This window comes from Populus nigra, chromosome 17 (assembly GCF_951802175.1).
Source record: "Populus nigra chromosome 17, ddPopNigr1.1, whole genome shotgun sequence".
NCBI classification, from domain to species: Eukaryota; Viridiplantae; Streptophyta; class Magnoliopsida; order Malpighiales; family Salicaceae; genus Populus; species Populus nigra.
Window position 1 is genome coordinate 2,099,866 of NC_084868.1, and position 27,908 is coordinate 2,127,773.

Here is a 27,908-nt window from a genome sequence, read left to right on the forward strand (position 1 = left end):
TTAAAGTATTGATGATCAAATGATTAGGATTTCGAATTTCATCACCTTTATTCTAATTAATAAAATTAAGTGCAAGACAATTTAGGCATATGTAACTTTCAAATTTAAAAGATTTTCATTTAAAAAAATACATTAAAAAATAACATAAATCACATATTAGAGATTTACGTGAGAATTTAAGGTGGTTAATATACCTTTCGAAACATGATTTTTATGAATTGTTTTTTTTATATAACATTTCAATTATATAATTATCAAAATGAGACTTCCTATGTTTATTTGAAGTTAATATAATTGTAACGTATTCAAATATCCTTCATCTTTCTTATATGTATACTACCCTATCTAGGAATATTTTTATTTTAGTTCCTTATTCTAAAAATATTCTACCTCATAAGAGAATATCCTTATTATATTTTTTTCATCTTTAAATTCGTACTTGATTATCACAATACTCACTAAATCTTTTTTTCTTCTTTGTCTTTAGTTTTTTCTCTCTTTCTTTTCTTTTCTTTTCTTTTTAATTTTGATTTTTGAAAAATCTTTAACACAAAACACAACAAGCAAAATAGTAAAAAACCATGAAACAACAAAAATCATGAAATGACTAAAAACTAGTTGAATTATATCAAAAAAAATATATATTTTTTAAAATTATATTCTTTAAGAAATTATATTTAAAAATAAAATCAAAACAAGCTATAGCTACAACTATTATCATGAATACTATCACCATAATCATAGCTAGTGATACCATTATAACTCCCACCACCATCTCCACTGTCCCTTCTAGAAACATCTTAATTTTTCTATCTCATTGCTATTATTCTAAACCATCAAATTAATTAATTTCATAAAAAATATTATTTTAATACATTCAAATAATAAAAAATAAATTATTTTTTAAGATTTTTTTTCATAAAAAAGTATTTTCCTCGTGTAAATATATTTCTTTCAAAAAAATAAAAAATGGACCCTTTATGTGTAAAATATACATGACAGTGGAGATTTCTGTTCCTTCATGAAAACTTCGTAAGTTTTACACCTTCTTCCATTTGTATCAGAGGTAATTTTGAATCTTTTATACTTGTCTTCACTGAAGACAACAAAGATCCACGTGATTTTGTTTCACGAACAATTTTCATTAAATAAATGCACAACCAGTTACGAGAAGTTAAGTTTTTTACATACAGCAAGCAAAGTTAATTAAGTTAATATTGAAATGAAAACCCATTTAGATACATATTAAAAAAAATTATAAATACCAAAAAAAATTATATATATAAATTCAGGCCTTCAATTAAAGATGACCCCATCCATCTTTGTACCTGAATAAATCAATATCCATTTCACCATCACTTCTATATAAACACAATTATTTTCATATTCATCTTTATTTAAAGTATATCTGTTATTGTGATGTATATTTAAAATATTTTTTTATATTAAAACATTAAAAAATACTAATTATATATATATATATATATATATATATTTTTAAAATTTCTAAATGCACGAAATATTCTCGCTCTTAAATAAAGTTAAAACAAAATTTAAAATTAACTGATTAGGTTTTAGATTTGCTCTTTAGAGATCATTAATTTAAGTTCACCAAACCTCAAGGTTACTGGAGACTTACATGGTTATTTATTTCAAATATTGTGGAATTAATTAAAATGCATATAAACTCACCTGAATATACACGTTAATCTAAAATAAAAAAAAGTTTCCAGTACATGTATGTTAATCGAAAAAAAAAGTTGAAACAAAACTAAATCAAGGTATTTATAATTACCCTTGAATCGAAGCTACTATGCAAGTCAATAATCTAGTTACATTTACTAAAGTAAAAGTGTAAAAGTTGGAGCAATAATTACATAAAAACAATTTGTTTAAGAAGCACTCAAATCTTAATTAAAGAAGAGAGAAAATGGTTAAAATCTTAATCTTGAACACCTGCTTTAAAACGTTACAAGACAAAAAGCACCTCCTTTAACATGTGTTGCATCTCCTTGGCATATTTGATATGGAACCCAATTTATGGATAACGAAAATGACTCACAATCCACACCTTTATTTACACGGACCCCTTTCTTGGCCCCCTCCACCATAACCCGACAAGGGGTTCCACCCCCATAAGGCCATTACCCTAATCCTGTTAATTAATTAAATTAAAAACCCCTCAATAAACAATCATTAATTGCACAAAAGCCGCGATTTCACAATTTTTTTAGCCATCTTTGAAAAGTAAGCTAAAAAGTGCTCTTCCAGGGGAAAAGAAGAAATTGGAACCAGCCCTCCAATTGTACATAATTTCAGTTGTATTTTTAAAGTTCGGAATTACACAATATGACCTCTAAAGAATGATATTTTGATCAATTTTACCCTCCATCAGACCCTTAGCATTACTTTCTAGCATAAAAACCCTACCCTATCACCATTATACATATTGAGAGGTTGTTCCTCTTCCAAATCTAGAAAGTTCTTTGAGTTTTCTTGAACTACATGCTGATCACAAACATTTAATTGTGAGAGAAATTAGCTGTGGAGTCCATACAACCCTGCAAAGTTTATTTTTAAAAACTTATATCTTGGGAATTATTTTATTAAAATATATAATTAAGCATAAACATGTTAATAAAACCATATTTCATTACATAAATTTTATAAATGTATCTTTTTAATAAAATATTTTCTTAAATTTTTCAAGTGTGGATCCTTAAAAAAAGAGTGTAATAACAACACCAAATAATAATGATTACTATTAGTAATATTAACATAACAGTAACTGAATATACACGTAAGACTAATAATGAAAGTCATGCTTACATCACTGATTAAATAAATAATTAACAATATACTAAAAGGCATGGGAAAAACACTGTAGCTTCCCTGCGCCTTTCACATCCTTTCACTTATTAATATATTATATTATTATAATTGTTATATTATATTATTATTATTATATTATATTATATAACTGTCTTTAGTTTTTTTTTGTTTTTTAATGAATGTTTTTTTGTTTGATTTAGTTTATTAATGTTAATTTTTTTTATTTAGTTATCATATTTTCATGATACGGATATCGAGTTTGATGGGTTAACTTGATTTGACGAGTTAACTCGGATTTTTTTCTTTTTAATTAATTTTTTTCATTTAGTTTAGTTTGTTGATGTTAAATTTCTTTCTATTTAATTTTCATACTTTCATGATACATATCTTAGGCTTAACGGGTTAACTTGGTTTGATGAGTTAACCCAGTTAAATCTAGGTAAACCCGTCAATTTTTTTTTCTATTTAGTTATCAAACTTTCATGACACGAATCTCAGATTTTACGGGTTAACTTGGTTTGAAGGGTTAACCCAATTATTTCAATTTTTTTTTCTTTTTCTTTATTAGTTTTTTTCTTCCTGTTGGTTTTTTTTAATTAATCTATTTAATTATCATACTTTTATGAAACGATCTTATAGCCGGACCCATATCCAATATTCTTGAATCCAGTGTTGCAGTCAGGTTCACTTAAACTTGGATCATGTAAGTTTAATGTTATTATTAATATTATAAATATTATTTTTAGATCAGGCGTTGCAGCCACATCCAAGACTTTTGGGTATAGCTTTGCAGAAAAACTCAAAACTTTTAAATCTTAGTTTTTTAATATATTTTTTATGAAAAAAATAACCTGCGGCATCGCGCGGGTTATGTAACTAGTAATTACTATTTGGAGAGGTAGTCATGAATTTAATTCTAAAAAAATTAAAATAAAAAAATAATAAATATCACAAAGAAAAAGAAAGAAACATAATAATGTTATCACGTATTAAACATTGCTTTACAAAGAAAAGAAAAGGCTCTTGGATTAGTGGAAATTACCTGAATCTTCATATACAATTAAATGTCCTATATATATATATATTTATTTTCTTATTAAATAAAATGGTTTTGAACTTTCAAAAACTAAAAATTAAAAGTGACTGGCACGGTTATCCAAATAAAAAGATAAATAACATTATTTAAATAAAAAATTTATATAGTAGTTAATTTCAGAGTTCGAGAGATTAATCGAGATGCGTATAAGTTAATCTGAATACTCATATTAATAATAATAATAAAAAAAATAATGTTTCACAATTAGATTTATCATATATATAAATTTTAATTTTTTATACTTCAAGTACTAAAAAATTTCTTGCTTTTAGATTTGGAAACCTTTTCTTAAATGGTTTTTTTTAACTCACCTATAGAAACAGCAAACAACTTTTAAAGATTTTTTTTTTGTGTTTTAAAAATATTTTTGAAAAAAAATATTTTTTTATTTCGAATTAATTATTTTTTTTTATGTAAATAGACTCTCATAACAACTAGTAAGCCCTCTCCAATAGAAAAGGCCTGATTGGGGGTAATACTGATTGATGTTAAAGTTCAGTGAGCAGATTCACATATTTTTATATATGGGTGACTGATTTGAACTCTTAAAAACATTCTGATAGAGAGAGGAATAGAGGGAGAGAGAAAATGAATATGTCCTCTTCTCAGTTTCGCCTATAAATACCCAAAACAAGCCGCGTTTAGCTCGAAACAAAAACACAAACCTCCTCTCTATTCACTTAGCTCTCTCCCTTTCACAGTCCTTTCAGCTCACTGTCAACACAGCTCACTACAATCCTTCAAAAATCCACCTGAACAGATTTTTTTTAGAGAGAGAAACATTTTTTTAGAGAGAGAAAGTAATGGAAGCGTACTCGCTGCATCTAGCGATGGCGGCTCTAGTAGGAGCATCATTTGTGGCAGTATCCGCTTATTATATGCACCGCAAAACCCTAAATCAACTTCTCGAGTTCGCCAAGACGGTAGAGAGAGAACGAGAAAGAGACGACAACTCCGACGGCGGCGGCGGCGGAGGAGGAGGATCGTCGCCGCAGCATTTGAAGAAGCGCCGGAGTCACGGACGGAGGAAGGGAAGTAGCGGTTACTATAACAAGCGTGGCTCGGCTTCGTTACCGGACGTGACGGCGATATACGGTGGTGGAATTGATGGAGAGGAGAAACGTAATGGTCAGGTGGTTTATGTCGACGGGATTCCTGCTGGATTGCCGAGGCTTCATACTTTGCCTGAAGGTATGAACTTCTCGGACTTCTCTCCGGAGTGAATATTTAAAGCTCGGCTTGAATTTGATTGCTCTGATAGTTTTACTTATAATAATTTTCAACATCGCAGTCATGATTTTTTAGGACTATTTTAATTTAATTTAATAACTCTGTTATGTGTATAATATAATCAATATAATATAATTATTTAAATGCTTGTATTCTGTTTTGTATTTAATATGATTGTTGCTTGCGGAGATCATTTGTATTTGTTGAAATTGCGATTTTTATATTTCTCTGTTTTAAGAGGGAAGGAATGATGTTAAAAGAGGGATAAAAAATAGATTATGTGCGGATTATAAAACCAAGCAAACGAGAATGATATTTATTAATATATATTTTGAATAAGAAGTGAAGTGCAAGAAATTTTATCTGTTGTGTAGTAACAGGGTTGAAAGCTTATCTTCTGCAAGGCATGTATATGCGTTGAAGATGAATAAGGAAACTTAACTTGGGATTAAAGTAGTTCGTCTTGGTGAACAAATTGGAAATGGTCCAGAGTCGTTAATGGCTTGATTATCTAGCTAATTACTGGTGTCCTCTTAACAGTTTGCTTGGGCTGCTCTTCCTTGTGCCTTCCAATAAAATCTTACTCCCACTTCTACCCCTTATGTAGAGAAGGCCACCAGCTGTGGATTCAAATAGTGCCAACTTGGAATGAATTGGAATTCAATTGAAATTTTATTTACTCCATTCTTTTTTGTTTTTTCACCTCTTCATTTGAGGTGGGGAGCTGTTATCCTGTTTGCTGAAAACATCCAGTATTGTGCTGTTCCAGGGAAATCTTCTGGGCATATCAAGAGGCCTGGAAGTTTTATCAGACCAACTTCTCCAAAGTCTCCTGGTGCTAGTGCTAGTGCCTTTGACAGCGTGGAAGGATCAGATGATGAAGATAACATGACTGACAATTCTAAACTAGACACTACATATCTGCATGTTAATGGAAATGCTGTGAGTTTGAGATCTTGGAAATGCACATTTCTTATTTTGTTAAGCAGCATCAGTCTTTCATTTACATACCCACATGCACACACATTCTTCATTTTGACAGGATTTCCTTCTATTCTTAATTTTGTGGCTTGCATTTTTAGGATATAAAGGATGTTTTACCACAACACATTAATGCAAATGGAGACCAAGTCCCTATACCTGCTTCAAGCATGATTCGATCCCATAGTGTGTCTGGTGACTTGCATGGTGTTCAGCCTGATCCTATTGCTGCTGATATTCTAAGGAAAGAACCAGAACAGGAAACTTTTGCGCGACTTAAAATTTCTCCTATGGGTATTGACTGCTTCTCATCCATACTTCTGTTAATTATCCTTGCTTTGGCTTGCGAAATTGGTAAAATATTTAAAGGGTTTCTCATATCCTGCTTCATGAATTTTTAATATCACTAATCTGATCTTTTGCTGCTATTCTCTATAAAAGTGCAATATGAATGAGCACAAAATGCAAGCATTTGCTTATGTTTTATCATGAAATATGCATATATTTAAATTCTTTAGAGGGAATGATGCAGAATAGATGTGCATTCTTTAATGGATACATGTTTAATTTTTTTTCTGTTTGTGTCTACCCTCTTAAAGTTGTTGTCTGTGTTTTTGCTTGGTTAATTTGAATGCTAGTGTACCTATTTGAATTATTCATTGCTTTTAAGATTGCAAGCATGTAAGTTTCTGTTAGGACTTCGATGCTCCATTTTAAAATGACTTTGTTTTAACAAATTTATTTTGCGTCAGCAGAGGTGCCATCACCAGATGAAGTGGATTCCTATATAGTTCTTCAAGAATGTCTTGAAATGCGAAAAAGATATGTATTCAAGGAAGCAATCGCACCATGGGAGAAAGAAATTATTTCTGACCCCAGTACACCAAAGCCTAATCCTGACCCTTTCTCCTTTACACCAGAGGGAAAATCTGATGTGGGTATATGTTTCATTTAGGCATTTTGTGAAACACCTAGTCAGGATTATGCATTACTTCCTTTTTTTGATCATATATGCCTTCCATTCTTTGTTTTTTTGCACAGCATTATTTTCAGATGCAAGATGGGGTAATCCATGTCTATCCAAATAAAGACTGTAAGCTTTGAGCTTCAGTTTCTTGCTTGTTTTGTTTCAATCCTTTATTTCATTATTGGGATGTTAATGTATGCTTTGTTTTTCCTCTTTTCTTAGCTAAGGAAGAACTTTTTCCTGTTGCTGATGCGACAATGTTTTTCACTGATTTGCATCACATACTTCGTGTTATTGCAATTGGAAATATCAGAACTCTATGTCATCATCGGTTGAATCTCCTAGAACAAGTAAATACATCTTTCATTGACCATCTCAATTTATTGAGAAGCTATTTTTCTTGATAATAATTAGACTTTTGGATTTATGCTTATCCCAATGTCTCAGAAATTCAACCTTCATTTGATGCTTAATGCGGATAGAGAGTTTCTTGCTCAGAAAAGTGCTCCACACCGTGACTTTTATAATGTCAGGAAAGTTGATACACATGTTCATCATTCTGCATGCATGAACCAGAAACATCTTTTAAGGTTTATAAAGTCAAAACTGAGGAAAGAGCCTGATGAGGTAAGGATTTGGATTCCCTGCCTCTTTTTTTTTGCAGAAATCAAACAGTATACACCTTTCTCTTCTTTTCTTTCTGCATTGTAATGGGCCATTAATCATTCCATAATCTTGCGCAGTTAACCAGAACTTTAATATTATGTCCACACGAACAATATGATACAATTTGTTTATTAGGTGGATATTTAATACATATTTGTTGTTGTCTTGAACTTTTTTTCTTCCTGTTATTCAGGTTGTAATTTTTCGAGATGGAACATACTTGACATTGAAAGAAGTGTTTGAGAGTTTGGATTTGACTGGGTAAAGAACTTTTGTTGTTGTTATCATTTTCATATTGTCATATAGAAGGTTGTGATCATATCGATATCTGTGGGAACAGGTATGATCTCAATGTTGACCTTTTAGATGTTCATGCGGACAAGAGCACATTTCATCGCTTTGATAAGTTCAACCTGAAGTACAATCCTTGTGGTCAGAGTAGACTTAGGGAGATTTTCCTTAAACAAGACAATCTTATCCAAGGTACATCTTAATTTAATCCTATCCAATGTACATCTTGATTTTTTCTTGAGAGAAAAAAATCTTTTTTCTTCTGTTTTTTCACTTCTTCTGGGTGGGTGGATAGAAGGTTCATCCTTCATACTCTTAAAGCAAACTTATGAAAAAAGAACAGGGGCAATGAGAAAAATGAAATACTTATTGTATAGGAAACTGTCTTCCAGTTGATCCCCAAGGGAACAACATAGTGGTTAAAAACTTGGAACTTCTAGCTTAAAGGGCTTAAGTTGCCAATTGTGTGACGAGTAAGTGACATTGTGTTGAAAGGAGAGGATTACTCATTTTGTGTGTTGCTGAAGGCTAGCAGGGCTCACAATGAACTGCAAAGGAAACCTTAAAGCTTTGTACTAGAATGTCACACATTTTAAGACTCTCAAGTTTCATTTTACATGCTTGCATCTCATAGTGGTTTCATGGTTATCATGTTGTGATGTTTTATTTTTTTTCTACTAATTTGTAAGCCGCTTTTCTTCCCTGCTAGTTATATGTTCTACTTTGCCTTATCTATGCTTATTGCTGTGTGTTGATGAGCAGGCCGTTTCCTTGGTGAACTGACAAAACAAGTCTTTTCTGATCTTTCTGCAAGTAAATATCAGGTACATCTTTGTCCTACTTGTAGTTGATTTTTATGCATGGATATAGATTCCGGTTTCCTTAATCTGTTTCACATTTTCCAATGATATTTAAATTCGTAGTACTGGTCATTCTTTGTTAAATATTTAAAATCTGTGCATTAGTGATAATTTGGTAAAATTGTCTATATTTCATGCCTACAACAATTAAGAAATGCCAAAGACACCACATTCATGATTCATGACCATGTTTCGTTGTGTTTCGTCTTTTGTTGATCCTTCTCTCATTCTCTAGACCTGATTAGATCAGTAAGTTATGGGTAGAAGCTGTATTTTAGTATTTTTGTTATGAAATTCTTGAATCTTATAGTCATGATTTTAGAGTGAGCCCATCCTAGGATTTGAGGTGTAGGAAAATTTTGAAGCTTTTCTGATTATTGGATCTTGATATTTTGCTTTACTAATTCCTACCCTGCTTGAGGCTCATGTTCTGACATTAGATGATGGAAAAAACTCTTGACGTGTTTCTTAAGAAGCATCCACAGTATGCTTCACTTTTGCTTATGCTTGTTTTCCCCTATTTCTATGATCTTGTTATTGCAGATGGCTGAATACAGAATATCAATATACGGTAGAAAACAGAGTGAATGGGACCAATTGGCTAGTTGGATAGTGAATAATGAATTGTACAGTGAAAATGTTGTTTGGTTAATCCAGGTACTAACAGTATCTAAATCCCTCTTACTGAAGTTCATTTTTTTTTGGTCTCTTAAAGGAAAAGTTGGTTAGCTTAGCTGAGAGTGATGGTGGGTTTGATTGTTGCTGAACATTTACAATGAGATGCCCATATCAGTAGAAAAATTCGAGTCAGTATATAATTTCATGTTTTGTAATATGTTGTGTATTTTCAGCTTCCTCGACTGTACAATATCTACAAGGAAATGGGGATTGTTACATCATTTCAGAATATTCTTGATAATATCTTCATTCCGCTTTTCGAGGTCACAATTGATCCAGATTCGCATCCTCAGTTGCATGTTTTCTTGAAACAGGTTTGCCATTTTCTAAACAGATTGTTATTTTGCAGATAGCATCACAGTGTATAAAAGGTTTTATTTTATTTAATTGAAAGTAGATATGTGGTGCTTACCACCCTATTTTATCACCAAACCAGCTTTCCAAGGAACTTTTGTTGAGATGTTTGGAGGATCTAGCAGTTATGCATTAAAACAATTAAATTCTTCAACTGACATGAGTATGATTTAAGTTTTTGTTGGCAGATTTAGTCAGCTTGGTTAGTTGTTGGCTGTTTTGTTTCCAGATTACACTGGTGTTTTGATTTGTCTTTTTTGTTGTTGTTGTTTATGTGCCCATTGTTTGTGCTTCCCTTTACTACATCACTAAAAGAAGGGGGAAAACTACAATGGTCCATGCTTCAATGTGTTATTTTCTCATTTAGGTGTTATATTTTGGAAGGCTGTTGAATGGGAGATCAAAAGAGATCCCTGCCAGAAATTTTTACCAATAGGTATAACTGGCAAAATCTGATAGGGTTGTCTATGAAACATGTGACTTAGGACTTGATGGTGGATCAAGTACAAGAAGCAAGTAATACATTTACCTAGGGTGGTTGTGGGATATTAAAATTTCATCATCTTCTGTTTCCTCCTCTGAAATCATAACCTGACCCTCCTATGCTCACAGAAATTATTATGAGGCTTTAAGGGTGCTCGACATCCAACTTTATTCCCCCCTCTTATTAAATAATATACAACTTGCCATTTGTTTTATATTTCAGGTTGTTGGGCTGGACCTGGTTGATGATGAAAGCAAACCTGAAAGGCGACCGACAAAGCACATGCCTACACCAGCTCAATGGACCAATGTGTTCAATCCTGCATTTTCATATTATGTTTATTACTGTTATGCCAACCTCCACACATTAAACAAGGTCTGTGTTATACTTCAGAAGCAATATTTTACTTAATAACGTGTTACATGAAGATGTTTATTATCTTCTTTCTTTTGGAATATTTTTCTTGGATAGGTTTCTTGCATGTTCTGATGACCATTCTGATTCTTGTCATGATATCATTAGTGACAATTAAAATATTTCCAGGTTTTTACATTCAAATGTCATGATCTAGATGGAACTTCTGCCACACAAAATAGAAAAATGCAACCATCAAATGATTTAATGTTGATTGACATAGCTTGATAGCTTTTCTCCCAGCTCGATCTGGCAGTCCGCCCCAATGTTTTACTTGGTGGCTGTTTTCTTCCTCAATTAATCTATTTCAACATTGTTTTTCAGCTTCGTGAGTCAAAGGGCATGACAACTATCAAATTCCGTCCCCATTCTGGAGAGGTATTCCTTCCAGCTTTTCCTTCTACTTTGCACAAATGTTCAGATCTTCTGCCACCTTACATGACAACTATCATTTTCAGGCTGGCGATACTGACCATCTTGCTGCAACATTTCTTACATCTCATAATATTGCCCATGGGATCAATTTGAGGAAATCTCCAGTTCTTCAATATTTGTATTATCTATCACAAGTATGGAAGATATATTCTTTTTAGTATCATTACTGTTATTTTAAATGGATGTCCTGTACTTCTAATTTTTGTGACATTAATCATAAATGGTGGCATTTTTGCTATACAGATTGGCTTAGCTATGTCTCCTCTGAGCAACAATTCCTTATTTTTAGACTACCATAGGAATCCTTTTCCTATGTTTTTCCAAAGGGGTCTCAATGTTTCCCTTTCTACTGATGACCCGCTCCAAATTCACTTAACAAAAGAGCCCTTGGTGGAAGAATATAGCATAGCTGCTTCTGTAAGTGCTCCTTTTCTCACCTGAAGTGATTTTTTTTTCTTGAGGTGAAATTTATCATTGCAAGCTTTCCTGACAGGTGTGGAAGTTGAGTTCATGTGATCTGTGTGAGATTGCTCGAAATTCGGTCTACCAATCAGGTTTCTCACATGCTTTAAAGGTACATTCGTTTCTATTAGCTTGGATTTAAGATTCTGAAATTTATAAAAGAAAGGATCTGGTGCAACAAGTTTAGTTAAGAAAATAAAATAAAAACAAAAAAAATCAAGACAACATGTTCTTGAGACAGAGAAACGGGATAGTTAAAATCTTTGATTTTTTCTATTTATATAGTCACTAATTTCCTTTGCTTCCTTCATCGTAATCACTGATTAGCTTGATTGGTTACTCCTTATTTCATCGACTGACTTTGTAACACGAGTATTTTTTCTCTTCATTCTTAATCTTAACAAGTTAAAGAAAACTGAAGATGGGGGTTAGAATATTCAAACTGGTCATGAAGGGATCATTCCTTTCAGGTGTTGCTTTTGAGATATCATTTGTTGCCCATGCCTATGAAGAACAATGTAGATGTGTTTGCCATGTTGTGTGTTGCCTAATATATATCTTTCCATGGGGAAGCTAGTCTGACTTGGGTTGTCTTCAAAGCGGAGTGATTTGTCTGCATGGCATTGTGACATCCATCACAAATGGACTGAATGTATTGAAATGGGTACATCTTATGACCAGTATGGTTTATTATTGACTCCCTGATACGATGGACATTGGGGGTTTAAAATGGCCAGCGTAGAAGATTGTTTTTGCCCAATTCTTTGAATTGTATGCTATACTATGTGCTTTTTCGCTTTCTTTTTGTTGGGGAATGCGTGTTTGTTGCTTTCCTGATCAAACTAATGTGATTCTTCTTAGCTGTTGTATATCTTCTATTAGGATTTTATTGATTCAATGGGCAGCCTCTTTATTGTTGTTGTTCTTGATTTTGAATTAATCCAAGTACCAGATAATTGGCACAGAATTAAAGTATTCCAACTTTACTCTGCTGTGCTACTCTTGATTCTATTGAAAAAATATTTGAGTGTTTATATAAATGCTTTTAAATCTAATTTCTGGACATTTGCCCTTGAAATTCCAGTCGCACTGGATTGGTAAAGAGTACTACAAGAGAGGACCAGATGGAAACGATATTCACAGGACAAATGTGCCTCATATCCGGGTGGAATTTCGAGATGCGGTATGGACCTGATTCAGAACTTTTTAATACTGACTTATTCAAACAAGAAGCCATGACCTCTTTTGAATTGTTCAAAGGTTTTCTTTTTCACTGCAAGTAATGAGGATGAATACCCTTTTGGAGCACAAGGATCTCAAATAAGTAGTTCGTAGTAGTCCCTTATTCCTCCAACCCCCCTCCCCACAACTAATCCCTCCTCTCTTCCTTTGTGCCACATTTTTGGCTTCAATTAATATTGATCTGAATGAGAGCCAAATAGTTAAATGGACAGTAGAGCATTGTGTAATCAGAGTGACACATGTTGAAGGTCTCGTAGCAAGTAGCATTTATATTCATACAACACTAACTCCTGATTTTAATTTTCGCTGCCGAAACATTTTGGCTGGACTTGTCAGATTTAATCCATGTGGTTATTTTCTTGCAGATATGGAGAGATGAGATGCAACAAGTTTATCTTGGCAAGGCTGTTATCCCTAAAGAAGTGGACAAGTAAATAGCAGGAGTTTTCTTAGCCCATCCTTGCGCGTTTACTTAAATTATAAAGGTGCTATAAGATCCCATACCTTTCCACGTTACTATCTGTTTCGGTTGAACTGAGTTTTGATAAACCTGGCTCCAATTGTTGTCGCGGTAGGTCAACAGAATTCAACTTTCTCATCAAACATGAGATGGCTGTACACTTCTGATCATGCACCTGATAATGGCAAGAAAAAATAAAAATGGGGGAATGGCTTCATACATAGCAACAGCAAAGCTGATAGAAGCTTATGAGTTTTGAGAACGAAGGCCATGCATAAGACGCAATTGTTGACATGGTGATCTGCAGTGTCTTGGGAAAAAAAAAGAAGAAGAAATGCCGATCTCGTGACAGAACAAATAACTAGAATTAAGTATATTAGGTCAATATTAAGAGTAGCACTACGGGGTATAGTATAAGTTATGCATGGTTCACTCATTGCAATGTCAGATGTTAGTGTGACCAATAATAGCAAGGACAGGACAGGACAATCTCGTACTTTAATTTTGTTTCCAGATGAATATGCCTCATCAAATTTTGGTTCGGTTTTATACTATGCAGATGTATGTAACCAAAACATTTCCCTGGAGTAAAGTCCTCTGCTGCTCCCGGTTGATTTTTTTTCGTCTAATTCGTGACATTTTCTAATTTCTCGTGTTTTGTTGAGGGAGCTCACTCACAACTCCGAGTAACTAACCAATCTTGCTATGCTACTAGTGTGCGAGGGTTTGAACTTTGAACATGTTAGACTCGTATATATGGCTTGGCCCGTCGGAAGTTTTAGGAAAGGAATTGGTTTAAATTTATGATTCCTAAAGAAATGAATTCATGCCATCGTGCTCGAATTCTGAATGCCTGGTCCTGTCTAAAATGATGAAGTTTCTTTCAATCGGCTGCTCTATACTTCCAATGTCAATTTTCTTATTTTGTTGCGTGTACTTGTAATTAAATTAAGAAGAAGAAATGCCTCCACTTCCAAGATCACCTTCATAGACGTTCCCATGCATGCAGATCTGAAACAACATGGCTTCCTCTCCTTTACTTCTAGTTCAGAGACTGAAATTGTACCATTACAAATGACTTTTTATCCAGTTTGACAGTCCAAGGATGCCCTCCATTTTGTCATTTAATTTCTTAATTTTACAGTCTTTAACAACTCCATTTGGAATCCAAGTGTTAATAGATAAAGTGTTTGGAGCCCGGTCTTTTTAAAAAAATTAATTTTTTTTATTTTAAATTAATTTTTTATGATGTATTTATACCGTTTTGATATGTTCATATTAAAAATATTTTTTAATTATTATTTTAATATATTTTAAAATAAAAAATATTTTAAATAGCAACCTCTTTAACAAATGAGCTAAAAAGAGGTGCCTAAATAAGAATGTTGCGCTAATGGAGACCCGTAAACATATATCAGCACCACATCAAACCTTGGATTGGCATTGTCTTGCAGGTTGCTGCCAAGATGACCATGAGCAGGGAATGCCATGAAATAAGGGTAAAATAAACAAGCCAGACCATAACCAAGTTGCAAGTGAATTGCAAACCGAGCAGAATCCAATAGACACCATAGAACTCCAAAATAAAAGCTAATTTATCTGAATAACAGGACATTTTTATGGTACTTCTTTGGTTGCTTCTTGATTAATTTCTTTCTTTTCCATCTTCTGTCCATTTTTCAACAGTGTTGATTCCTTCTTCCAGCTGTTCATTTTTTTTTTTTAAAAAAAAAAGCCACGCCAACAATTTTACCCACCAAAACAAAGAAGGCGTTGCTGTAAGGTTGAGAATTGCAAATAAAAACATATGAACCACAATAGCAGTTGCAAGCACCAACGCAACAATCAAGTAAAAACATATTTATACATGTCCCAACTCCCCATTCCACGCAGTCTCCCTCTGTGTTTGTGTGTGTTTGTGAGTTTCCAAGAAAATCAATTACATGAAACCATTTCCCCCTTTGTTTATGACTTGGATAATGAAAGCTTAGAAGTTGCATGCCTAAGATCTACAGCAAGATAACAAACATACAACAAAACTCCACATCTTGGTATTCTAATATTATTATTCTGTGTTACTACATTCTCCATAAGAGGGTGATTTCGAGAACTCAATAATCTATTTTTTTAAGTGACCTGCGAGCTCACCTTTCTCATGCATGGAGGTCAAGATATCACACCCTCCTACCAGCTCACCATTCATGAATATTTGTGGGAATGTGGGCCAATTACTATACTTCTTCAGTGTTTCCCTCAATCCATAATTGTATTCTTCATCAAGCACGTCAACACTCTCATAATCCACGCCTTCAGATTCAAGAATGCCAACTACTCTCTGAGAGAATCCACACATTGGAGCACTTCGAGATCCCTTGATGAAAGCCACCACTTTGTTCTCCTTAACCAACCGGTCAATGAGTTCTTCTAGTGGAACTGTTAGCTGGACATGACGACCAGGTGTAAGCCGGAGATCAGCCTTCTTCTTTGATGGTTGTCGAATCCAAGTAGCATTCCCCGTTTCATTGCCTGGTGGAACCTTTCCTGTGGTTTTTATATATTCTTCCATCCAGGATTTCCAAGCTTCGGTCAGAGACGCTTTATCAGGCTCGACTACTACTCCAACCTACATAACAGTTTTCATGGCAAAAGTCAGTGGTCTGCATAAAAACATTTATCACACTGATTGAATTTAGAAGATGCAGATAAGCCAATTGTGCACCTTCAATCTGTTTTCAACAATTAAATTTCCCAACATAAGATCACACAGCAAGCTGCCATATTGCTTATCAACTGATAGCATTTCTTATGGTATTTATAGTGAAATCTAACATACGCCCATGATGTCAGTTTCTCTCGAGGCATTGTTACTTTTTTTTTTTTTTAGGAAACGAAAATTGTCCCTTAAACACTGTTTTGAAAGATAATGACTTCCAAAGATTCTAGCATTTGTTCCACCCGCAACACTAAATAATAACGAAATTGCAAAATTCAAAAACAACTTGTTTCTTTCTTTCTCCCAAAAATTGTTGAAATTAGATCCTCCACCATGTTAAGACAGACCCCAACTTCACCATTACTAATAAAAATGGAAAAAAAAAAAACTTTATATCTCCCATCCCATGGGGCAACACATTTGCAGAGCACATGACACATTAAGAGACAAAGCTTAGCAAGGTCTTCTAATTTTGAAGAAATCACTAATGCTATCCTCCTAAGCACCACTCTCCAACTAGATGCCTTAATTTTGCAAGGCCGTGGTCTTCTAAACAAAGTTGGTTGAGGTGAACAACAACAACGATAAGGGGGAAGCCAGACAACAAGTCTTTTTTTCCAATGTGAGTGCAGTCGCGGTATCTTTCAATGCAAATGGTAAAAATCAAACAATGAAATACTCAAGCTAGATTTAGAAGACCAATCCCAAGTTCAGATTTCCAATGGCTACTCAATCACACTAGCATCAATAACACATTTCCCAAGTTCAGATTCCCCTTGATAACTCAAGCTCCGCTATCAAAGTTCAACCAAATCCCATCTTTTTTAAACTGGGCCGTATAGAATTTCCGTTCCAGACCATCAAATCTTTTCCTTTTCGGATTGCTCTTGAATTCAACATCCACTCATTAGAACTCTAAATTAATCAAGTGTCACAACATCTAACCAACCAAGATTTTGACTTAAGAACAACTTTCAAGACAATTTTTATATAATTTCTCAAGATGTAACTAAAATTCAAAAAATTATAAATTCAATAATCCATTATATAATATAATAGTAGTTAAACATCCAAGATTAACAGAGTGTCAATTGTAATTATCACAAAAAGGGTCAAGCAATTAAGGGAAAAAACAGAAGAAAGGAAAATAAATTACCTTAACGGAGTGACATAGCTCCGGCACGGATTTCAGGTGAGAGAAAACGCTGGCCCCAATATTCCGAGTGACACCAATAAATTGAAGGTCATTACTTTTATCATAAACAGCGTAAACGCCACAATCTGACGGCATCTTTGAGTTAAACTCATCTTCCGTTAATGGGACAGTAATTAACTCCGTCTCTGAGAGGGTTTTAAAAGCTGCAGTGATAATTAAAGAGCGAGGTTTAAATTTAAGTGTTGTATTGAAGGATTTTAAGGAGATGGAAGGGAAGGGTTTTGAATGTGAATAGAATGAGAGAGTGGGGGTATTTTGGGGAGAATTCAAAGAAAGAGAGTGGAGAGAAGGAAAGGTTTGTAGTGAAGAGATGGTGATGGAAGCCATTGGAAAGCAAAATGAGAAGCTGCGAATCAGAGAGCAAAGGAGCACGCTTCAGGTTATCAGAAAATGGCTTATAAGAGGAAGTTGGGCTTTTAGTGGAATCCACTAATGGGCTTTTGTTTCCTTGAGAGCTCTACCCATATTTCCCTTCCCTAGGAAATATTTTTTAATGGGCTAGAATGGTTGTCCGAGGCCCATCTTCTCTGATAGACATTAAATTTTGAATGAAGAGTTTAATATTCAACTAATATATGGTTTTTAAAATATTTTTTTATTTAAAAATATATTAAAATAATATATATTTTAAAAAATATATTTTTAACATCATCACATTAAAATAATATAAAAACATAAAAAATAATATAAAAAATTAAAATTTTTAAAAAACACAATTTTAATCATTTTCTATGAAATACAAATATTTTCTGAATCGTAATCGTTAACGTATAAAATCAAATCTTAATTTTTTATTAGTTTTAGCTTTTGACTCGAAGAAAATTAAATATATACTTAATTAAAAAAAATATTTTAAATTTAAAATAATTATTTTATAAAATTAAGTTAAAATTTTGATTCAATTAAAAGTTGATTGTATATATATATATATATATATATATAACTGTATAATTAGAATTCAATTTTTATAATTCATGTCAATTTAGCTCCATGAATGTTAATTTTTTGAGGAATCATCTTCTTATAATTTCTCTATCATTTTAATCCTTAACACTCTATTTTTTAACTAGTATTTTTTTTTATCCTTAATACTTCACCCCTTAACTCTTTAATATGTAGTCTTTTTATTTTTTTACTCCAAACCAAATGCAACGTAAATGATAAAATGAAATATCCATCCATCAACCCGACTATATTTCTCCATAGTCCCCCTCTTGCTAGAAATAGAAGAGGGAAAGATTTTCATTTTCCATTTCTATAGAACTTTGCATATTTATAAATTATAATCGTACTTCAAATTTTTTATATTAAAAGCATGTTTGGTAATATAGTAGTGATTACTTTTTAAAATGATTTTCACTTGAAAATATATAAAAATAATATTTTTATATTTTTAAAATTTATTTTTGACATCAACACATTAAAACAACATTAAAACACTGAAAGTCAAGATTTAAAGCAGAGAAAAAAATAATTTTCTTAAGAGTATTTTTAAAATTAAAAAATAAACTGAATCTAATATAAATATTTTCTGAACACTTAGTTTAAGTCCAAAAGATCTATTTAAGAAAAAAAAACCGCACGATCTAAATCTATGAGGGAAAATTGACTAAGGATATATTTATTGAAGTAATAATACTGGGGATATCGTTAATAGTGGTGTTACATCAGCGTTGGATCTCAATCATGAGTTTCTATTTTGTTAATTTTCTTTTTTTGGACAGGGAATGTCAGATGCAAAATTCTATGTTTAAAGTTTAACTTTTTCTTGAGCATGAGTCAATGCCCTTTTGGTTCAGTGGGCTTTGAAAGGAGAGAAATTTGCTTCATTGTGGCTAGAAACAGTCCATGCAATACCTAGAAAAAAAAAAGATTTTAAAAAATAATAATTAGAATAGTTAATGAAAAATATTAGTGAAATAACACATTTGAAAATTTGTTTTTGATAAAATTACACAATTTTTACATGTTATGATTAAAAAATACATAATATTTATAGTTTGTTGTTATCCAAAATAGTGATATTTTTTTAAAAAATATTAATTCATCGGAAAAAAAGAAAAAGAAGAAAAGAAAAGAAATCTTAGAGATACATAAAAGTTCTAATTATGATATTATTAGTATTAGAAAAAAATCTCGACGAGACAAATGCAACAATACTAAAAAAATCATCAATAATGACTCGAGTGAACCATACTTTACATTCAAAGATGGATCATCCTATACGATATGGTATTAGTTAATTCATGTAATAATAAAAAGAAAAATGGAGGATAACATTTTAAGAGGGGTTGGTTTTAATCAAATAGTATTCCCATGTAATGCAATTTGTTTGAAGAGTTTAATAGTAATTGTTTTTTTTTAAAATAGATAATTAATATGAAAGGATAACATTCTTCAAATTTGTAAATTATTTATGTATTGAAATTTAAAAGAAAGTCAACAAGTTTCTAGATTTAAACGGATAATAAATGAAATATTAAACTGTAATAAATGCATATATTAAAGTAGTAAATACTATAGTAGCTAAAAAAAACAAAACAAAAACACTATGTAGCTAAAATTAACAAAACATAATTTATCTTGGAATATTAATTTAGCTCTAGATTTATCGGTATTGTTTATTGAAATAATATAATGGTTTTTTTTTCCATTCAACTAAAAACCTTTGCGGTCATTTCCAAAGACAGTAAAGTCTAAACCTAACTTTAAGGGGTATTTTATATTTTCACAATAATTTTTTTTATTATTACAATTTAAGCTAAAAGATAATTTGATATTTAACTAAATATAACAAATAATAAACAATTAAAATACATAGTAAAATGATAAAAATACCTTTAAAATAAAATTTTTTAAGCCTGAAAGGGGTGTTTTCAGTTTTTCCCATTGTTTTTTTTTTAATTAGAAAGTTAGTTCAGATCACTTTTGTATTTAGCTAAGTAAAAAAAACACAAAAAAGAGCATGCGCGTGTGGCCCACCTAGGGGCAAGTGAGAGGCTCTTGTGCCTTTAGGATGGCGCGTGCGACGCCTTCAACATCCAAAAATACCCTTTTGCTGTGTTTTTGGAAGCGTCGTCGTGCTCTCTTCCTATTGATGTGGCGTGTGTCTCCGGTTATGGTTCAGTTTGTCATCGGTTAACCCTTTTTTCCCTTCATCTCTCTCATTTCTTGAAAATTATAGTTTGACCCTCTTAGTTGTAAGTATTTCAACTTCAATTTCATGTTCTTTTGATTTCTCATTTTTGATCTTGATCTTTTTATAGAAATTTTATTTATTTTCAACTTCATTCCTGAATCCCAATTTATCAAATATTATATTCTTTAATTTGGTCTTTATTATTTGGATTTCTAATTTTTTACCTTGACCCTTTTGTATAAGTTTTACTGATTTTCAATTTCATTTTTTAATTCAAATTGATGGTATTATGTTTTCAATTCAGTCCTCATTGTTTTGATTTCTAATTTTTTTTCTAGGCTTTTTTGTAAAAATTATTATTCTTTTTAATTTCACCCTTAAATTACAATTTTGTTTTTATTTTTTATTTCAATTTTGAGCCTCATTCTTTTTATTTTTTTTCCTTTTACTAATTCATTTTTTTTCTATTTCATTATTTAATTAAATATAAAATTTATTTTGTATTTTAATTTTGATTCTTGTTCTTTTAATTGTTATTTTTTAAATCTTTTTGTATAATTAAAATCCTTTTTTCAATTTTATATTTCCATGATTGAATGAAAATTGAATTTCATGGTTTTTTCAGGTTTGAAAAGTTAACATAAAAGGTTTTATAATTCTTTTTATTTTTTATATTGGGTTATTCTAATCCTACGACTAATGAAACAAATTTGGTGGTTTTCATAATTAATTTTTTATGTTTGTTTTAACTCATTTCAAAATTTAAACATCATTTTTTATATATAAAAGTAGTTCGGTTTCATGGCAAAACACGAACACCAAAGCTAATATAGTAATAAATAAAGGAAACCTATAAGAACATGAAAGCTTGGATAATAAGATAATAGGACCAAAAAAACCGTCGTGGCGCAGGTCCTTCAGCTAATTACAAACGATAACGATATTTTATTTAATTAAATAACAAAAGCTAGCTGTAGGATAATTAATTTTTATTTAAGGGTGTAGCTTAATTGATTAGATTTTAAATTTGTTCCTCAAAGATTATTATTTCAAGTTTCACAAACCTTAGGGTCACTGGAAACTTATATGGTTGTTAACTTCAAGGCCTGTGAGATTAATCGAGATACGCGCAAACTAGCCAGATACTCATGTTAATCTAAAAAAATATTTTTTAAGATCATATAATTTTGTTTTTTGATTGTGACATAAATTGTGAGGTAAAATACAAACATCAAATCAAATGTGATATGATTTCTCTATATAGCTAAAATTTAAGATTTATTATACTTAATGACACATACATTTATTTCAAAATAGTAGATTTATTTCTTTTTGTGTCCAATAAAATGTCTTTTAATCTGTTATTGTTTTTGACAATTCAAGTTTTATGCACATCACTTGAAGTATTCACTAAAATTAAAATAGTTCAAAAATAGAATTTAATATCTATTAATTAAAAAAAAAACTAAGTCGAGGATATCTTTTACTTGAATATTTGACAATGAGGGAGAACTATAGTGTTAATGTGGGGTTTGTTAGGCACCAACCGATCGATAATACATTTTCTGAGTGATTGGGACTGGCGCGGTCATAATAGGAAAGGTGGCGCATTAAATTCTTTTCCATAAAAAAACAAATAGAAGGATGAGATTTACCTACCATGATAAAGCGTCTCCAAGGAATGTTTTGTTTTGTAGTTTAGCGGGATGTGATTGATATTATATTTTATTTTGTTGTTTTAATAATATATATTTTTTTTTAAAACATAACTATTATTACATTCTCGAATAGTTTATGCAATTCCATATAACCGGGGATAAGATAAAAAAACCAAAGTAATTTATTTTTATTTATTTATGAAAGCAACTTCGTACATTTTGTGATAAAATGGTGAAATGTTATTAGGCTAAATCCACTTTTCAAGCCATCGACACCATTCTCACCTACATATTACTCAATCTAGGAAGATGATGTTGACTTAAGATTACCATATTCTCACAACTTCATCACATTGATGTGATATCCTTCCTCTTAAATCCATCTAATTGTATGGAAAGGATGGATTTATAAAATTACATAGGTTTACATGTTTAAAACCGGTCTTCATCATTCGATTAATTCACAATATATGGTCGTCGTCTAATCATAGAAATCTTGTCTCCATACATGAAAAGTTGATTACAAATAAACAAGTTATTAATCTCATCCATTATCTTATTAGTGGATTTAATGTGTTCACCCGAGTTATTTGATTCATGAGTTTAGTAGATTTACCCATCAAATCTAATATGTTTTTTTTTAGTTTTTGATTTATTAATTTTTCTAATTGTTTTTTTATTTTACTCTTCTTTAATATTGGGTTGTTTGGGAAATGAAATTTATAGTTTATCTTTTTCTTCTTTTTATAGGGCTATCACTATCTCAAATAAATATTTTTTTTAGAATTGGTGCTTGATTTTGTAAACATCTAATTTTATCATAAAATTAAATAAAAATAATTTATAAAAATAACAAAGTTCTTAAATCCATTGAAATCCATGACCCAAGTTGCAAAATGACCGAAATTGATTCAATTTAGAATCGTCTCAATATTAAAAAAAATATTATCATCATAATTTTTTTTTAAATCTATATCATATTTTTACTAATCATCCAAGTTATCTTTAAACTCATATTAAATTAAATTTTTCATGCTTGTGGAGGAAATATTCAATGAATAAATAACTTTTGTTATGCAAGTCAAGAAAATTCTGATCTTTAATGATACATGAACAGAAGTCCAAAGGCGGGGGGGGTAAAGAAAGGGAGAGGTTGCCTTTTTGCCTTACACTTGCTCTACAAGGAACCTTTTGCACCTAATGAACGTAATAAATAGTATAACATGATAGCAATAGCACAATAGCTCAGAAATGATATAGCTTCTAACTAATAGGGAAAACACGAGCCCGAGATGTTAGCCCTCCAACTTATGCCACCCTAACCTGCGTTCATACTCTAAAAAGATAAATGTAGAAAAAAGTGAAAACCTAACTATACATGGCTTTAGCTTTACTCCTACTCAAACATCCATAAAAAATCCCAAAACAAGGCCTCTAAAAGTGTCCTCATCATTCTGTTGCTTCAGTTAAGCTTCTGTTCTCTGCCCCCAACAATGAGCTTAGCGCCCTCTCAGTCCGCTGCAATGAAACCTTCGAAAGGGAAACTGCCCATTTCCGTTGTCACTATTATAATTTGCAGCTTTGCATTCATTGCTCTCTTGTATACTGACACTTCCAGGTCTCTTTTCAAGCTCAAATCCTGTCCTAGGAGAAATCCAGTTAAAAAATCTAGTAAGTATGAGGTAGTTTGTCTTACTCATGAACATGTCCTGCTTATATTTTATAAGAAACACCGTTATGATCTTACCTTGTAAATGTCATTTCCAACAGAAGAGAGAACTGCAGAGGATAACCTTAAAAACTTCCAAATGGATGATAGATTCGAGTTCGATCCGGAAGAGTGCACTGTCAATACAGGCAAGTGGATGTTTAACAAGACTCTCAAGCCTTTGTACACGGACAGGAGCTGCCCATATCTAGATAGACAGGTTTCTTGTGTCAAAAATGGACGAAGGGATTCTGATTACCGCCGGTGGGAATGGCAGCCGGATGACTGTACCTTGCCAAGGTAAACAAGTTACCTATTTTGCAAGAATTTCTGATGTTGTAAGCTTATTGAAGGATGATATACAGTTTAGTTATCTAACATGTTATATGTGATGATTGCATTTGCAGATTTAATCCAGAGCTTGCTCTTAAGAAACTTAGAGGGAAGAGGTTGCTGTTTGTAGGTGATTCGCTTCAAAGGGGTCAGTGGCAATCATTTGTTTGTCTGGTGGAATGGATTATACCTGAAGACAAGAAATCCATGAAAGAGGTCGGCTCTCATTCAGTCTTCAGAGCCAAGGTACTAAAAATTGGCAGGACATTTTAGATTTCTTTCCAAGAACAACAAGGTCTATCTAATATGATCCTAGCTAGGCTATGAATTCAATGTGCACCATGTTAGTTCTACAAATTCAGCTAATGATTCTAATCAATGCTTCAGGAATATGATGCCACCATTGAATTCTATTGGGCTCCATTTCTCATTGAATCCAACACCGATCACCATATCATAGCAGATCCAAAGAAGAGGATACTGAAAGTGGATTCCATTGACAAGCACGCCAAACACTGGGGAGGTGTGGACTTTCTTGTGTTCAACACCTATGTTTGGTGGATGAGTGGTATTAGGCTCAAAACATTGTAAGCTCCTTTAATAAATTTCTATCAAAATATTATGCAAGTTCCAGAATCATGTTCTGACAAGTAAGCATTGCCAAAGTTGAACTAACAATGTTTAAATGAATATTGCAGATGGGGTTCATTTGCAAATGGGGAAGAAGGGTATGAAGAGCTGGACACACCAGTTGCTTACAAGATAGGTTTGAAGACATGGGCTAACTGGATTGACTCAAATATTAACCCCAACAAGACTCGCGTCTTCTTTACTACTATGTCCCCTACACACACGAGGTCTCTCTAACAGGATTTTCTTAAATTCAATCCATTTTAATACCTTTTCTTGGTCTTTGTTCATTTTTTAAACTGCACATTGTGTACTAGATATTCCCCCTTGACCACAGTTGATGCTACCTGTAACCGCTTGAAAATCATGTTTTTTTTTTCAACAGAAGTGAAGACTGGAACAACACAGAAGGGCTTAAGTGCTTCAATGAAACGAAACCGGTATTGAAGAAGAAATATTGGGGAAGTGGTTCTGACAAACGAATGATGAGTGTGGTGGCCAGCATAGGAAAGAAAATGAAAGTTCCTGTTACTTTCATCAACATAACACAGCTATCAGAGTACCGAATCGATGCTCACGCATCGGTCTACACTGAGACTGGAGGCAAATTGCTGACAGAAGAACAAAGGGCAGACCCACTACATCATGCGGATTGCATACACTGGTGTTTACCAGGAGTTCCTGATACATGGAATCGGATATTCCTTGCTTATTTGTAGCTGAAAACAGTGTGAAATCTCGAAGAAATTCTTGTGTTTCTGTGATCAATTGTACACATAGACTTTTTTGTTTTTCACTGTCAGCTCTTTCAATTTTAATTGACAATGTATCTTTCAGGCAAATTACAGGCCAAACTTTCATCTTATCCTTGGATTTTCTCTTGCAATCAGTAGCTTAGGAATTAAGAAAGAAAAATACTGCCCATCAATAGCTCTAGATCTGCATCCAATATAATTATATGAAAAACATAAATCTGTTAGAAAATAACCTTCTGACTTTTGTGAGCACCTAAATGACAAAAATCCCAGCATCACTAGTATATCATACAGGTCACAAGTTGAGAAGTAGCAGGTCATTGTAGCATAGAACATTATCAACAGCAGTACCAAGCAAGTCAGGAACTCCAATAATTGCAAACATCTGACGATCAGAAATAACTTCTATCACAGAGAGCAGAGGAAGTCCATTTAAAAAAAAAAAAACTAAAAGGGTTGAGCTTTTTCTTTGTAACATGTGAGGAGAAACACTGTGAATTCAATCAGTGTATTAACTATTTTGTCCTTCAATATATTTAATAATTGTCTTGATTTTGGAGGTAAAATTATCTTTTTTAGTGGATCAAAATATTTATCTAGATTTTTTTTCACCGGTTATCCAATTTTATTTAGACTCATCAAGTTAAATAAATCATGTCAAAATAATTCACACACACATTTTAATTTTCAAAGTCAAAACCTAAACATATCTCAGAATCAATTTGTTTTCTTAATTCAAGCGGCAATTAAGCGCGGCCATGTAAACTAGTGAACTCTGTAAACACTATGCACCAGACCACTGACCAAGACAGATTACAAGGGCAAATTTAAAATTGACCCCCAAAGTGTAATTCAAATCTCAATTGAGTCCTCATAAGGATTTTGTCTCCACAGGATTTCCAATGTAACGAGGCATATATTAAAAAATTCCCAATGGAGTTTACGTTAAATTAAACTCTTAAGAAATTTTTAACAGAAACATCAAACTCCTACAATATGGTATCATAATTTTATAAGAACCTGTAAAATCTTAATGGCATGCATGTATAGCGAGAACAAGTGTTAGGGAGAATAAAATCTTGAGTCTCTTATACTAATTCAAAGATTATTAAGGTTGGGATAAGAATGGCATGCATGCATAACGGGAGACGAGACAATAGAAAAAAGAATATGTTATGAAAATAATTCCTAAACATGCAAGAAAGAGATTCTCTTTCCTTTCCTGTCAATTTTTAACAAACGGTGTAATTTCCTATTCAAGCGGTTAAACACTTTCCAAAATAAGAGTGGAAAGATCTCATAAATCTATAAATATATATACCACCCAACATCTCAAAACCCTAAACCCTATTAATTCCCCCTTTCAAGCTTCTTAATCTCTATATATCGACCATGGATGCAACGGATTCGAACCGCCAGCGGCACCAGCAGGAGACACGCAAGACCAGCAAAGGTCGTCAGAAGATTGAGATAAAGAAAGTAGAGAAAGAAAGCAATCGTTATGTCACGTTTTCAAAACGTAAAAACGGGCTGTTCAAGAAAGCAACAGAGCTTTCTACCTTGTGTGGAGCTGAAACAGCAGTCATTGTCTTCTCTGAACATCGAAAGCTATTCTCTTGTGGCCAGCCAGACGTTGATAAGGTTCTTGATCGCTATCTTGCTGAAACAGAAAGGGTCCCTAACAACTTCCCGCCGGTCACCAATAACAATACAGAGAGCCAGTTAGATAATAAACAAGAATATGCAAGATCTTTGAAGCGATTGGAAGAGGAGCAAACGGTTGCAAAGATGATTGGGAACATGAACGACATGAATGAGGGTGGCTTTTGGTGGGATCTACCCATTGATAACATGGAGCAGGATGAGCTTGAAGCATACAAAGAATCAATGGAACAATTGAAGAAGAATGTGATAACTCGACTTGGCTTGATTGAAGCAAATAATGCTCCTAGTGAGTCAAGGATTGTCAATCCCTTCATTAATCTGAAGGAAACACCTTCTTTTAGCTTTAATAGTCATCAATTTCAATAATGGCTTCATGTTTAGTTTGATTTTATTTACTTTTATTTTCAATTTATTGATCTTTTGATTCCTGGCAAAATGATTTTTTTTTTTTGCCTGTATTTTGAGGTGATGAATGTGATTGGACGTCAATGGGTTTCCACACACATCTGTTTTTGATGAATTTTTCTTGATATATAGAATTCGTAGCAAGTTTTTCTATTTATCTCAAATAATATAACATAGCCTTACTTTAAATTTCTTGCGTTGCCAAAGAATTTGGACATGATGTTAATTTTGAAA

The 27,908-nt window shown here is 32.4% G+C and overlaps 4 protein-coding genes across 5 annotated transcripts; 3 read left to right on the plus strand and 1 right to left on the minus strand.

Annotated features, from left to right (window-relative positions):
- Window positions 1–4,560: 4,560 nt before the first annotated feature.
- On the plus strand, window positions 4,561–14,098 carry LOC133677274 (AMP deaminase-like). 2 transcript variants are annotated; one of them, XM_062099201.1, is made up of 20 exons: window positions 4,561–5,119; window positions 5,928–6,100; window positions 6,241–6,433; window positions 6,892–7,073; window positions 7,181–7,232; window positions 7,329–7,456; window positions 7,554–7,733; window positions 7,966–8,033; window positions 8,113–8,255; window positions 8,826–8,887; window positions 9,467–9,580; window positions 9,775–9,915; window positions 10,662–10,814; window positions 11,178–11,231; window positions 11,312–11,422; window positions 11,532–11,705; window positions 11,782–11,862; window positions 12,835–12,933; window positions 13,358–13,477; window positions 13,568–14,098. In XM_062099201.1, exons 1-19 carry the CDS (start codon window positions 4,732–4,734, stop codon window positions 13,424–13,426), a joined length of 2,565 nt encoding a protein of 854 aa, XP_061955185.1. In that variant the 5' UTR covers window positions 4,561–4,731; the 3' UTR covers window positions 13,427–13,477; window positions 13,568–14,098. The 2 variants fall into 2 exon arrangements, with proteins under 2 accessions (XP_061955185.1, XP_061955186.1); XM_062099202.1 differs by having other exon boundaries at window positions 6,895–7,073.
- Window positions 14,099–15,276: 1,178 nt separating this feature from the next.
- LOC133676468 (bifunctional monothiol glutaredoxin-S16, chloroplastic) lies at window positions 15,277–17,770 on the minus strand. The gene is made up of 2 exons (XM_062098132.1): window positions 17,322–17,770; window positions 15,277–16,075 (listed from the first exon to the last, which is right to left on the minus strand). The coding sequence occupies exons 1-2, from the start codon at window positions 17,706–17,708 to the stop codon at window positions 15,572–15,574; spliced, it is 891 nt and encodes a 296-aa protein (XP_061954116.1). The 5' UTR covers window positions 17,709–17,770; the 3' UTR covers window positions 15,277–15,571.
- A 5,758-nt stretch (window positions 17,771–23,528) lies between these two features.
- LOC133676801 (protein trichome birefringence-like 3) lies at window positions 23,529–25,714 on the plus strand. The gene is made up of 6 exons (XM_062098541.1): window positions 23,529–23,849; window positions 23,949–24,186; window positions 24,294–24,465; window positions 24,607–24,806; window positions 24,918–25,076; window positions 25,235–25,714. Exons 1-6 carry the CDS (start codon window positions 23,672–23,674, stop codon window positions 25,566–25,568), a joined length of 1,281 nt encoding a protein of 426 aa, XP_061954525.1. The 5' UTR covers window positions 23,529–23,671; the 3' UTR covers window positions 25,569–25,714.
- Window positions 25,715–26,996: 1,282 nt separating this feature from the next.
- LOC133677510 (agamous-like MADS-box protein AGL62) lies at window positions 26,997–27,635 on the plus strand. The gene has a single exon (XM_062099590.1). The coding sequence runs from the start codon at window positions 26,997–26,999 to the stop codon at window positions 27,633–27,635; it is 639 nt and encodes a 212-aa protein (XP_061955574.1).
- The last annotated feature ends 273 nt before the right edge of the window (window positions 27,636–27,908 follow it).